The sequence below is a fragment of the Aspergillus fijiensis genome (genome assembly GCF_003184825.1).
Source record: "Aspergillus fijiensis CBS 313.89 unplaced genomic scaffold BO72scaffold_7, whole genome shotgun sequence".
Classification (NCBI taxonomy): domain Eukaryota; kingdom Fungi; phylum Ascomycota; class Eurotiomycetes; order Eurotiales; family Aspergillaceae; genus Aspergillus; species Aspergillus fijiensis.
Window position 1 is genome coordinate 376,000 of NW_024468983.1, and position 12,682 is coordinate 388,681.

Below are 12,682 nucleotides of genomic sequence, written 5' to 3' on the forward strand. Positions count from 1 at the left end.
AAACATGGGCTGAGTCGGTGTTTATATTATGCGCCGATGATTCTATCAACGATGAGGCAATAATTATGGGTCCTACTACCACCTAGTGGGAAGAGGGATGTGCCTGGTGGAAGGTTATTCATAACTCTATCTTTTCTTTTCTTGACTGCAAAATACACATTCCAGTACATACGCTACCATTCCTCCCCCGCATTATCATTATCAACAAGCATACTTCATACTTCATATTGTACTGTACATACCTCCAGCCCATGTGGTTGACATCGCAATCGCAATGGTCCTCCTAACCTCCTCCACCGTCTCGGTGATCATCTCCTCCGGCATCATCTGCACCTTCACCTTCCTCCTCTTCCTGTCCGGCTATGTCCTCCAGCAACAATCCGTCCGCAACATCCAACATGCCATCCGCGCACCAGAGCTATCCCTACCCCGTCACAACGAGGACCAATCCATCCTCCTCAACACCCCACCAAACCAGCAACAACAAGAACAGCCCATAACCCAGCCAAACCAAGACCCCACCCCCGCAGCAGAAGGCACCTACGCCTACCTTCAGCTCCTCACCCGCCCCGACCCAAGCCACATCTGCAGCGCGATCCTCTTCTTCCACTCCCTGACCGCAGCAACCGACCCAAGCAACCGCACCCGCATCCAAGATCGTCTCTTCATGTACCCGCGCGAATGGGACCAGCTGTACACCCCCTCCAACCCCTCCAACCCCTCCAACCCCTCCAGCCCCCCCGATACCACCGACACCGACCCCAAACACACAACCATAACCAAAGCCCTAGCCCACCTCCGCACCGCCGCCCTAGCCAACAGCATCTGGCTCCTCCCCATCGACACAGGCCACCAAACCACAGACGCCCACCTCCTCCGCCACGGCCAGATGCAATTCGTCTCCTACGACAGCGTCCTCTACCTGCAGACCCCGGGCCTCGTCACCTCCGTCCCCAATCTCGACGCCGTGCTGCTCTCCCACCCGCTCCCCGGCAAGCACGATCCCGCCCGCCCGGACTCGTACAATAACCCCGCGTGGATGGCGGTGCCCTTGCGTCCGGAGAGGGAGAGCGTCTTGCCGGGCGGCGGGGCGTATCTGGTCACCGTCAATCGGGTGGGGAGTGTGGGGCAGGTCGAGGCGAGGGGGCATGTCATGCGGCGGGAGGTTGGGGGGTTGGTTAGGGGGGTTGTTACGGAGGGTGATACTGATGCTGATACTGGGGCTGGGGAACAGGCCGGGTATGTGGTCTTTGAGACGGAGGAGGATGGGAGGGTGAGGTGGGAGGGGAATGCGTTGTATGGGGCGTGGAGGCGGGGGGTGGAGGGGGTTTGTCCGGGGGTGGAGTTTGAGGGGTTTTATGATTGAGTTCGTTTGCTTTGGTTGGAGTTTATAGGCGGTTTTTCTATGATGATGGTTATGATTTATGATTTTGGGGTTTGGGGTGTGTATTCGGTGTGTGGGTGTTGTATATGAGTTGTAATGAGAATTGATGCTATAAATTAACACTCCATTCTGGCGGTGGGTTTGGGAACGAAGTTGTAGATTTGAAGGCCAGAGGGTCAGGTAGTCACTGTTGTGGTCGTTGCTGTACCATATCTATGGCCTGTAGGTAATATAGGGTGACGTTGTTTGATGGTACGCAGCTGGGACCGGCTACTACGCTACCCCCTAGTGAAGACACCGCGCCAAACATCCGAGGCATCACCGAGGCACCCCGATCTCATATCCCAACAACACCTCCGTCGTGTTCCCCTCCCATCCCCGGTTCCCACTCGTCGACACCATAAACCGACACGCCTGGTCGATGTACAGCTGCGACACCGTACCCGTCCGATGTCCCGGGATGATGAGGAAAGGCACCGTCGAGTGTCGGGTCACCTGCTCATGCTTCAGATCGTATAGTCGAAGGATATCATGAGATGCACTGCATCGTATCAGTCAGCTTGATTCTTCTGCTCATCACCAGACCAAACCTACCAGACAATATGCCGGCCATTGGGCATCGCCCTCAGCGCCGTCACCGGCCCACTGCCCTGCGGGAACTTGAACGTCCGCTCCGGATCCCTCAATCCCTTGTGGAGACTGTATTCCTCCACGGTCCCATTACGCCGTCCCGCGTAGATGTAGTTCCCGTCCGGGGACCAGCACGCATTCATACACCACGGAGGAGCATTGCGCGGGATGATCCGCGCCACCGGGTCCGGCTGCCGTCGATCCCAGATGCGGATCGTGCCGTCGATCGACGCCCCCAGAAAGGTGTTGTCGTTGCTGGGCGTGTGCTCGGGTTGTGCCGGCTCGCTGAATGCAGTGCTCTGTGCGGTCGGCTCGATCTCCTCCGCGTGAGGCAGGCCGTTGACGACCGGCGCGGGAGCGCCGTTGGGCTGGACGGGGTCGGTCGAATCCGGCGCCTGGTCCATGGCGTTGGGGTCGGGGGGCGCGGGGACGGCATCCGCGGGCGCTGGGGGTGGTGGTGCTGCTGCTTCTGCCACTTCATTGTGGCTCGTCTCCGGCTCGCCGGGGGCATCGGCCTCCGGAGGCACTCCGTTAGTGAGTGCTTTGCCAAACTCGTCATCGTCATCAATGCCGAATGCGTTGCCTGATCCGCCCGCCTCGTCACCGCCAGGCCCGTCGCCGTCGCCGAACAGAGAGTCGGCGCCGCCAAAGAGCGAGTCCGCTGGCGAGCCCGCCTGCGGGTCCGGGTCAGCGTCATTCTCGCCTTGGTCGTTGGACGTGTCCATGGATCCGAAGCTATTCTCCCCCCCTGCCGCCTGGTAGTTCGACGAGTACGTGCCATTCGGCTGTGGCGGTTCGATGACATCCTTCGGCACAGGGAGGCTGGACTCCGGGCGCATCTCGATCGCCGAAATCTGCCCCGCGGTCGACCCGAACGCGCGGCGCGTCTGTCCGGTGTTCAGATCCCAGTCAAAGAGCCGCTTGTCCCAGCTGCCGGACAGCAGGGACTTCTCGTCGGAGGTCAGGGTCAGCACCGAGACGGCCGAGGTGTGCTGCCGCAGGAGAGCGATCTCCTTGCCCTCCTCGTGGCGGACGGACTGCAGGCGGATGTTGCCCGACTCCTGACCGGACAACAGCCACAGTCCCTCACTCTGGCACGCCAGCGAGTAGACCGGCGATATCGTGTTCCCATCCATGTTCTCCCAGTAGGTCATCAGCACGCCGGCCTTGATCACGCTGTCCACGAACGGGTGCCGCTGCGCGACCGTGAGCATCAGCTTGCTGTTGATCGAGTCCACCCAGTTGAATTTCCGCACGTATCCGTCCGAGCCCCCGCTGAACACCCATCGCATATCCGCCGTGGCCGTTACCGCGTTGATCGAGGTGCTGTGCGGGGCCGCCGTCGTGGGGACGATGTCGAACGTCGAGGCCGTGAGGCACTCCGGTCGCACCGGAGGGTGGTATACAGATACCGGAGACGCAACGTTCGCGGCCCCCGGCGACGTCATCTCCACGTCCTGATTCTGTTGCGTCGCGACCCCCGCGCTCTCGGACACGTTGGACTGGCTTTCCGCATCGGGGTCGGCGTCTTCGGCGTCGGCGTCCGCTTCGTTGTCGTTGACCCCGTCGTCTGCATCTCGGAGCGTATCGTCCATCTCATTGTCGGAGCTGCCGTCTTGGGAGCCTATTGTCGCGGAAATGTGTTAGTCGACTGCTGCTGAAAGAGGTCATGGGAGGGAGGAGGGGGTCTCTACCGGCAAGATCGCGATCGTCGTCATCTTCTGCGAGGGAGGCCATTTTGCAACAGGAAATCGACAGGGATTATAGCTATGTGTGAAAGCAAGGAAGTGAACGGCAGCGCGAGTGTGAGGTCGCCAGTAATATAGAGTGTATGCCCGGCTGGGGTTGCTAGAACCCTTGTCGGTGGGTAGGGTGGGGGGCTTCAATAAGAGGTCAATGAATCGGGGTTATTGGAGTCGCATGCCATGCGCGCATTGTACTGTTCTAGTTTCAGTGAATATTGCCGTTATATAAAGGTCTTCGAGAGCACATTTCTCGGGATTATAGGTCGAATTGTATCAGGACCTCCATTGACGCCCCCAAAATATAGAGTACTGCGATATAGGCCAAGGATTGCGATCAGTTGGTGAATCGCTCATGGCTGTACCTTTTCCCCGGGGCGAGCATGCTGACCGCCTAGTTGGTGCCTGAGTATGGAGGCTGCAAAGAGGCATGCCGAACACGGTTAGCGGAGTCTTTCCCCGGATCAACATTTTTCGACAAGAGTGGGTAGGTATACTTCGATTCATGATGGATGCTGTGGCTGTTTGCTGGCGGCCGCAGCTTCTTTGTATCCTGCTCATTTTGGTAGATCTGGGAGGATGAGGTGTTCTTGCTGGAAAATTGCTGTGGCCCAACTTGCAAAAGTAATTCCAGATGGCACGCTTTTATACGTCCATGCAGCCAGGGCCTAGTCTAGATCTTCGTTGGGGATGTCTGTTTGCCGGCATTGTTGCTCATGCAAACGAACAACGATCCGGCTATACTTTTGGGATGACTGGCTGGTTCTCAGTTTGTCTGACTCGACTACCCAATGTTTAGGAAGTGTTATAGTGAATAATTTATGGAAAAGACAAACAGACTCTATGAAAAAGATGTAAATAATACCTAGGTCTGGGCGATTGCAATTGCCTCGAGGTGAAGCAACATCCCGCATGAGAAAGAGAAGGTGAAGGAAGCCATAGAGCTGTAGAACTTAAGCTAGCTGTGTTCCAATGTGTGAATTTGGCCAGACATTTTTCATCTGAACAAGTTACTGAGAAACCGCGCCTCTGGAAAGCCAGGGACCTCTTTCTTACTTGCTTTTGGCTTTACCTATACAGTGAATGAGATTCTTCTGTTAAAACTGCACCGGCTCATATTGAGTGCAGCTTAGCTTTTATTTTAAACTTACAAATACTACAATTGTCTGAAATCCTCGTTTTGCACCCAGAACGCAATTGTTTTAATTGTTGAGGACTACACCCTAACCTCGAAAAGTCTACTGTCATTTCCCTCTCACTGCAGAATCACTTGCTTGACAGGGTCGAGAATTATTCCTAACATAATACAGACTTATGACTCCAGATTTGCCAACAAGCCAACCCATTACCCCCCAGATTGTCTGGAAGTCTAACACGCAATTGCTAGCACCCTCATCCTTAGCACCTACAACAGACTCCGTCAACACGAGTCCTTCCAAAGTCGTTCCCTCTTTCGACAAACAACCCACAATATGAAGCACAAGAAGCAGAAACGCGGGCTCTTCCTGTACACAAGCAGACTCCCCGAGCCAGCAGAAGTCCATCCAGAAAAGAAAGACCACGCCTGTCCCGAGATCAGAAACTATCTTTTCCCTTCCAAGCCCGAAAACCCGGAGCCATGGCTGAATCGCCCGGAGCTGCCTTCTTCAGCGGAGATCATGGGCATCGCGGAGGAAGATGCAGACGACGAGAACTTCGTTGACCTCGCCCCCAACAACATCTTCGGTCCCTGGGAGTCGGAGCACGCGTACCTCAAAGCACACTATGAGCTGCTGCGAGAGGATGCAGTCGCTCCGCTGCGGGATGCCGTAGCACATGTTCGCGGACACCCAGACATGATGGAGAACAAAGTTGCCTCGATCTACGAGAAGGTATGTCACTTCGATCCTATGAGCCAGCTCGGTGTCTGGGGTTTTGGATCTCGGCTCACGTCTACGACCGCCAGGTTTACATCATCGGTGTCACTTGCTCCCCTAAGGGGCTTGGATTCCGGATTCAGTTTTCAACACATCGAGCGGGAAAAAATATCGCTTGGGAGTACTCGAAGCGTCTGATCACTGGATCCCTTGTCGCGCTCTCCCCGGCAGACGATGTCTTTCGGACGCAATGTGTCGTCGCTGTGGTGGCGAGCAGGACTCTGGAGAGCGTGAAGATGAAGCCTCCGCAGATAGACATCTTCTTCGCGAAGCCTGAGGATGTCGAGTTCGATCCCCAGAAAGAGTGGCTGATGGTCGAAGCGAAAGATGGGTACTTTGAGTCGGTTAGACACACGATGACGACTTTGCAGAAAATCGACCAGGAAAGGTAAGTAGTGTTGTATTTTTTTATCGCATGTCCGGTTTTTAACCATGATATGCAGTTTTCCTCTATCCGACCACATATGCCGACTTGATCATCAGATCGAGCCCCCGGAATATGTGAAAAGCAACCCTCGCGTCGATCTCCAGGCAATCATCGAGGAGTGCGAGGAAGACAGTCGAATTGACCTGCTTGCAGGATGGCCATCGGTGCCGATTGGAGATCGTGATGCAACCCAATGGGAAGCCCTTCATAACATGCTGACCAAGCGACTGTCCATTGTACAAGGTCCCCCGGGGACTGGCAAAACATATGTGTCAGTTCTTGCGTTGAAGATCTTGCTCTCCAACATGAAACCCAATGACCCGCCCATAATCCTTGCCTCTCAGACGAACCATGCCTTAGATCAGCTGCTCAGACTGGTCTCGCTCTTCGAAGAGAAATATATCCGTCTGGGCGCGCGCAGCTCGGATGCCGGTGTCAAACTGCGCACTCTCTTCGCTCTTCGAGCAAATGAGATGGCTGTAGTCAGTGGCGGTGCGGGGACAGCAGCCAGTCTCGACTACAGAAGACTGACCAAAGAGATAGCCGACCTCCTAGAGCCATTCGGGGCCGAGCGTGCGGGTGCGCCGCTATCGTCGGAGTTCTTCGTCCAGTACGGCGTGCTGACTGAGGCTCAGCTAAACTCGCTCAAAAAAGGAGCAGAAGACTGGATCAGTTCTGACAAAGAAGGCATCATCGATCCTTTAGTCGCTTGGCTAGGGGAAGAAGCGGTGCCTTTCCAGGTCGAATATGCAGAGGACAACTTCGGATTCGCAGAAGATGAGATTGACCTCGAATACGAACAGTTGAAAGAACTTGAGGCGGAGCAAGGGCTCGAAGATGACGGTTTTGAGTACCTAAAAGGCCGCTTTCTCTACATTTTTGACAGCATGTGTGGGCGGAGCCATTCTTTCCCCAGTGGGTTACCTTCCAACCATAACAAGTTCGCGGATTTGTGGAAGGTCAAGCCAGAAGCACGAGGACACATATACGACTCAATGCGGCAGGTGCTCAAGGAGAAAATCACAAAACGGCTCCGTGAACTTGCTTCCAAGTACCAGAAGAATTGCAGGTGGATACAAGCTGGTCGATGGGAGCTAGATCATGCAATCCTTCGAGGCGCAAAGGTCATCGGCATGACTGCTACCGGCTTGAGCAAGTACAGAGGTCTCGTCTCGAGTTTGAAGCCCAGGATTGTGCTGATTGAGGAGGCCGCTGAAGCAATTGAGGCCCCAATCGCAGCTGCATGTTTTGACTCTCTTCAGCACCTGATACTCGTCGGCGATCATCAGCAACTGCGAGGAAACTGCACTGTGCAAGACCTGGAAGGGGATCCCTTCTACCTCGATATCTCGATGTTTGAACGGCTAGTGAATAACAACATGGGGTACGTCACCTTGCGATGGCAGAGACGAATGCCCCCGGAGGTACGGCAGTTGCTAGAGCCCATCTACGGCACCCTCGAGGACCATAGATCGGTGCTTCAACGCCCCAAAGTGGTTGGTATGGGGGACCGCCGGTCTTACTTCTTCACTCATAATTGGCCTGAGACTCGAGACAGCTTTGCATCGAAGTATAATGAGACCGAAGCACAGATGATCGTGGGGTTCTTTGTTTATCTAATCCAGAACGGTGTGCCTGTCCACGAGATCACCATTTTAACCTTCTACAATGGACAGAGAAAGCATCTGCTGAACCTTATGAAAAGACACCCTTACCTTCAAGGCCTGTACCTGAAGGTCGTTACCGTCGACTCCTATCAAGGTGAAGAGAACGAGATCGTCATTCTCTCCATGGTCCGTAGCGGGGGTGACAACATCGGATTCTTGTCCATCGTGAATCGTGTCTGCGTTGCGCTGTCGCGTGCCAGATGCGGATTCTACATCTTTGGAAATGCAAATTTTGCTGCAGTCCATAGCGACTTGTGGAGCCGTGTTGTCTCCATCATGAAGCCCCAGCGAGTCGGGGTGGAGCTGCCCCTGACCTGCGTGAAGCATAAAGAGAGGACTTTCATGAAAAGTGGGTTCCTCCTCCTCCTGGCCTGAGATAGGTTCGATGCTAATGGTTCTTTGTCTTCACTCAGGCCCCTCCGAATGGGACTACATAAATGGAGGATGCTATGAAAAGTGCGGCGAGAAGCTCGACTGCGGCCATTTATGCAGCCTGAAATGCCATAGCTTCCCCCACTCACGAGTCGTGTGCGATAGCGTCTGCAACAAGAGATTGGAATGCGGTCACAAGTGTCGGTCATTATGCTCGTCCCAACATTTATGTTCGTGTACGAGTTGCCAAGTAGACTTGGAGACGAGTTACGCTGCAGCAACGGCGGCGGCGGCGGCGGAGTTGAACGTCCCGGTGGAACCGAAAGCGGATCCCCGCCCCGAAGGCATCCGCGCCTACCAAGCCTATGCCAGCGGAGGAGTCAAAGAACACGACGCCATCTTGTTTGAAAAAGCTCGAGCCAGTAAAATGCCGAGTGCGCCAGATACGGATCTGTGCACCGCGATGGAGGATCTTATGGTGATGGATGACGAGCAAGGAGGGGGCGGCGGTAAGGACCAGGCAGGAGAGAAGAGGGTGAAGGCGACTCCCCGACGGATGTCGGTGTCACTTCTGGACTTGTACGATGAGTGAGATTAGAATACCTTCACCAATGGGATAATTACCAGCCTTGCAGGAGAGGAGCTATCTCATTGCAGAGGTCTCGATTCTCTTCACCGTGGATACTATCGAGTCGATATTGTATAAGTGAACTGTTTTGCTGCAATTGTCATCTGCTTGACCGATGGAGGTACTGCAGCAGGATCATGAAAATACAGCCGCTGTATACTTGGTTGAGTCCCTGCGTAACCACGGGTCTGATACGAATAATACATGTCATTCGTGAATCATATGTCGTTGTTGATGAGCTATGTACAGTACTTCATTCCTTGGTGGATGATCACCAAGCAACTTTCGCGACCACGCTGTGGGGAAACATGCTCACGACGACCTTCCTGATCTCATCCATCATCAAGACCCCCACCGCAAGGCCCAGCGGGATACACCAGAACTCCAGCGGAATCGACGCGGTGTTGAACAAGGACTGCAGGCCGGGTTCTTCCGTCACGAAGATGGCGATGGCCAGCGACACCAGGATCGCCAAGGGCAGCCACAAGTTGCGCTGCTTCTTGCGGAGAGGGTCGGCCTGCAGGATGGACCGGCGCTTGTTGCGCACGGAGAGGATGTTGCCCCACTGCATGATCACCAGCGACACGAAGTAGACACTCTGGCCGACCGCGTTGAAGTGGGCCAGCTCCGCCTCGGTGTAGCCGTAGAAACCGTCGGCGTACTTCCCGAAGGCGAAGACGAGGGCGTGGAAGGGGATGCCCGCGTGCTTGTACATATACAGGAAGAACATGGCGTGGGCGCTGACGGCCTCGATGACGCCGATGAACAGGTACGCCTGGCCGTAGATCTTCAGGTTGATCAGGTGGTCGGTCTTGTGGTTGCGGGGCGGGATGCTGAGCAGGTCGAACTCCTCCTTCTCCATGATCAGCGACAGCGACAGGAACAGATCCGTGAAGACGCAGACGATGATCATCAGGAACGAGCTGAGCGGGAGCGGCACGCCGAAGAACACGTTCATGACCACCGGCCAGATCTCCGACCAGCTGCCCGCCGGGAGCAGGTAAGCGATCACCTTCTGCAGGTTCTGGAAGACCAGACGGCCCAGCCGGATGGCGTCGATGATCGAGTCGAAGCGGTCCATCAGCACGAGGTCCGCCGCCTCGATGGCCACGTCGCTGCCGGAGACCACCGCGATCCCGACGTCGGCCGCGCGCAGCGCGGGGGCATCGTTGACTCCGTCGCCCGTCACGGCCACCACGTTGTCCCGGGCCTTGAGCTCCTCGACGATGCGCAGTTTCTGCTCGGGCGTGGTGCGTGCGAAGACGACCTCCTCGTACTGGCAGATCGCGGCCCATTGGGCCTGGTGCAGCGCGGGGATCTGGGTCCCCTCCACCAGCAGGCTCCGTCTCGAGTGTTTCGCCGACGACGACGACGCCACCTCCTCGTCCTCACCACCGTCTGCAGACCACGCTTGCAGGTCGGAGACAGTGTCCGGCTCGGCCGTGCCAGTGAAAATGCCAATGTCTCGGGCGATGGCGGCCGCAGTCAAGCCGAAATCACCGGTGACCATGAAGAAGCGGATGCCGGCGCGGCGACAGGCGGCAACCGTGGCCGGGATCTCGGGGCGAGCAGGGTCGACGATGCCGAAGATGCCGACAATGGTGAGATCTTGCACTCCGCGGGCCAGGATCTCTTCGTTGAAGTCATTCGTGCCGACTGCCGCCGTGGGGATGTAGTCCTTCTGACACAGCACGATCACGCGCTGGGCGCGACGCGAGAGTTTCTGCTGAAAGGCCGAGAAGGATTCGCGGGCGGCGGCGTCCATGGGCTTGGGGAATCCGTCTCCGCACAGGTACGACGTACAATGCGGCACGAGAACATCGGGCGCCCCCTTGACATAGACCAGACAGCGCGTAGGGGACTGGGGAGTTTTGTGTACCGTGAGCATCCATTTGTTTTTCGAATTGAACGGGATCTGGTGGACGCGTTCGTACTCATGCAGGCCGGCACTGCCGTGCGGCCGCAGCGTCGCGACCCAGCGGAGCACAGCAGCGTCAGTGGCATTTCCATTCACCGTCCGCTCGTTGATGGGCAAGTCTTTGGTCTCTTGGTCGAAGAAAGCATCGTTGCACAGGGTGGATCCTTGCACTAGAGGCTCCAAGGCAGTTGGGATCGGAATCGACTTTTCCTGGCCGCTTTCCAGGGCCTCCATGTCAAACTCCTGGTCAACCAACCCCACAGACTGGACGAACATCTTGTTCTGGGTGAGAGTGCCCGTCTTGTCGGAGCATATGACATTGACGCAGCCCAGGGTCTCGACCGTAGCTAACCCTTTGGGTAGGATGTGGTTCGCCTTCATGCGTTTGGCCACAATCATCAGGGTGAGAGCGACACCCACCGGCATGCCTTCGGGGATGAAAGCCACCACACAGCCCATCACGTCGTTCAGCATTTCTACGACGTTCATGAAGCCGGGCTGGTCCACGCGAAGCCATCCCACCCAGGTGAAGAGAATCGCAGCCGCCAGAATGACAGTCAACACCACGATAATGCGCACGAAGCGGGAAATCTCTTTCTGGATGAGCGTGGGCTTCTCCTTGACGGTGGCGGTGATCGAGGCCAGCCGGCCCATCACCGATCGGCCGCCAGTCAGGACCACGACACCGACAGCATTGCCGTTGGTGACACTGGTGCCCATGAGGGCGATATTGCGCGTCTCGAGGAAGTTCTGGTCCGTGGCATCGGTCGCTCCCTCGACCTCGTCAGACTCCCCCGTGAGGATGGACCGGTCAAATCGCACATCGCCAGAGCTGCGAATGATGCGCAGGTCGGCGGGAACCTTGTTGCCAATGGAGATGTGGACCAGATCGCCCGCAACCAAGTCCGCGGCCGGCACTCGAACAAGATTTCCGTCCCGCATGACCATCGCATCGGAGGGCAGGAGCCCCAGGATGGAGTTCATGACCCGAGAGGTGGACCAATCCTGGAAGGCGGAGAAGGAGGCCTGCAAGGCAATGACGATGATGACCAGGATGGCCATGGCGAGGTTGGTTACCGACGGAGGATTGCTCAACGGCCGCCAGCAGAGGAAGAAGATGATCACACCGATCCACAGCACCGAGCAGAAGCCGCCAAAGACGTACCAGAAGACCTTCTTGAAGTAGTTCTCACCGTGGTGGGCGACGGCATTCTTGCCGTCCCGCTGCAGACGAGTCTGTGCTGCATCGGCGCTCAACCCTTGGTTGGCGTCGACATTGAATTGTTGGCATAGTGTCTCGGTGGACAGGAGATGAAAGTCCAAGCCTTCGAAGTAATCTTGATCCGGCTTCTTCTCCTTTTCTCCGCGAGCCTTGAGGACCTCCTGAGTTGCAGCCTGGGATTCGGATATCTGAAAGGAGATGGTACGGAATTCGATGGGAATGCCAGCCTCCGGAGATGATTGGGAAATGCTGCGGGCACTGCGGACGGTATCCCGGCTTCGAGACCGCGTCACATTGTAGATCGACCGGTTGTTGGTGGCGGGATGAGTCTCGTTGTCGAAGTTGATGGAGTGAAACTGCGTTGCTCGACTTCTGCCATTGGGGCTGTGGCCATCGGATTCCAAGTCCGACTCTAGGGAGGTCCGAGGCTTGTCATCCGAGGCAGCACCGCCTGCAGGAGAAGAGGACATGTCTGTGAGAGCCGAAGTAATGGGTTTGGGGCGATGCAAGGGAGGTATCACAAAGCACGTACAGCCAGCGTAGGTCAGGGCAGCACACACGTCTCACGTTTCAAGAGAGAGATAATGATGGGTTGGGTGGGTTATTGTGCAGTGATGGCAATGCAGACAACTGCAGTATTTATTTCCATCGGGGCAGCCATGACAGAAGCTTTTCGACATCGCCAAGAGCACCGTGATAATGAGGGCTAACCATGATGGCAAATGAAGAAGGGAAGACAGCTTCCACCGATTAGATTTTGCTCGCACTGTTCTCTC

The 12,682-nt window shown here is 56.1% G+C and overlaps 4 protein-coding genes across 4 annotated transcripts; 2 read left to right on the plus strand and 2 right to left on the minus strand.

Annotated features, from left to right (window-relative positions):
* Positions 1-12: 12 nt before the first annotated feature.
* On the plus strand, positions 13-1,366 carry BO72DRAFT_474988 (uncharacterized protein; the record flags this gene model as incomplete). Its single annotated transcript, XM_040947305.1, has 1 exon — positions 13-1,366. The coding sequence occupies exon 1, from the start codon at positions 275-277 to the stop codon at positions 1,364-1,366; it is 1,092 nt and encodes a 363-aa protein (XP_040804909.1). The 5' UTR covers positions 13-274.
* Positions 1,367-1,463: 97 nt separating this feature from the next.
* On the minus strand, positions 1,464-4,079 carry BO72DRAFT_444909 (WD40 repeat domain-containing protein). Its single transcript, XM_040943925.1, has 3 exons — positions 3,709-4,079; positions 1,979-3,638; positions 1,464-1,925 (listed from the first exon to the last, which is right to left on the minus strand). The coding sequence occupies exons 1-3, from the start codon at positions 3,749-3,751 to the stop codon at positions 1,703-1,705; spliced, it is 1,926 nt and encodes a 641-aa protein (XP_040804910.1). The 5' UTR covers positions 3,752-4,079; the 3' UTR covers positions 1,464-1,702.
* Positions 4,080-5,028: 949 nt separating this feature from the next.
* BO72DRAFT_474992 (putative DEAD box helicase involved in nonsense mediated decay) lies at positions 5,029-8,730 on the plus strand (the record flags this gene model as incomplete). The annotated part of the gene is made up of 4 exons (XM_040947306.1): positions 5,029-5,627; positions 5,702-6,060; positions 6,116-8,115; positions 8,180-8,730. The coding sequence occupies exons 1-4, from the start codon at positions 5,229-5,231 to the stop codon at positions 8,728-8,730; spliced, it is 3,309 nt and encodes a 1,102-aa protein (XP_040804911.1). The 5' UTR covers positions 5,029-5,228.
* Positions 8,731-9,037: 307 nt separating this feature from the next.
* Positions 9,038-12,620, minus strand: BO72DRAFT_465814 (cation-translocating P-type ATPase; the record flags this gene model as incomplete). Its single annotated transcript, XM_040946737.1, has 2 exons — positions 9,038-12,357; positions 12,599-12,620. 2 exons carry the CDS (start codon positions 12,618-12,620, stop codon positions 9,038-9,040), a joined length of 3,342 nt encoding a protein of 1,113 aa, XP_040804912.1.
* Positions 12,621-12,682: the final 62 nt, after the last annotated feature.

Bases quoted from the DNA above. Each gene is read 5' to 3' on its own strand.
- BO72DRAFT_444909 (XM_040943925.1), bottom strand. From the start codon at position 3,751: ATGGCCTCCCTCGCAGAAGATGACGACGATCGCGATCTTGCCG. The intron at 3,639-3,708 runs GTAGAGACCCCC...CCGCGACAATAG, and splicing joins CGACGATCGCGATCTTGCCG to GCTCCCAAGACGGCAGCTCC. The intron at 1,926-1,978 runs GTAGGTTTGGTC...GATACGATGCAG, and splicing joins AATGGCCGGCATATTGTCTG to TGCATCTCATGATATCCTTC.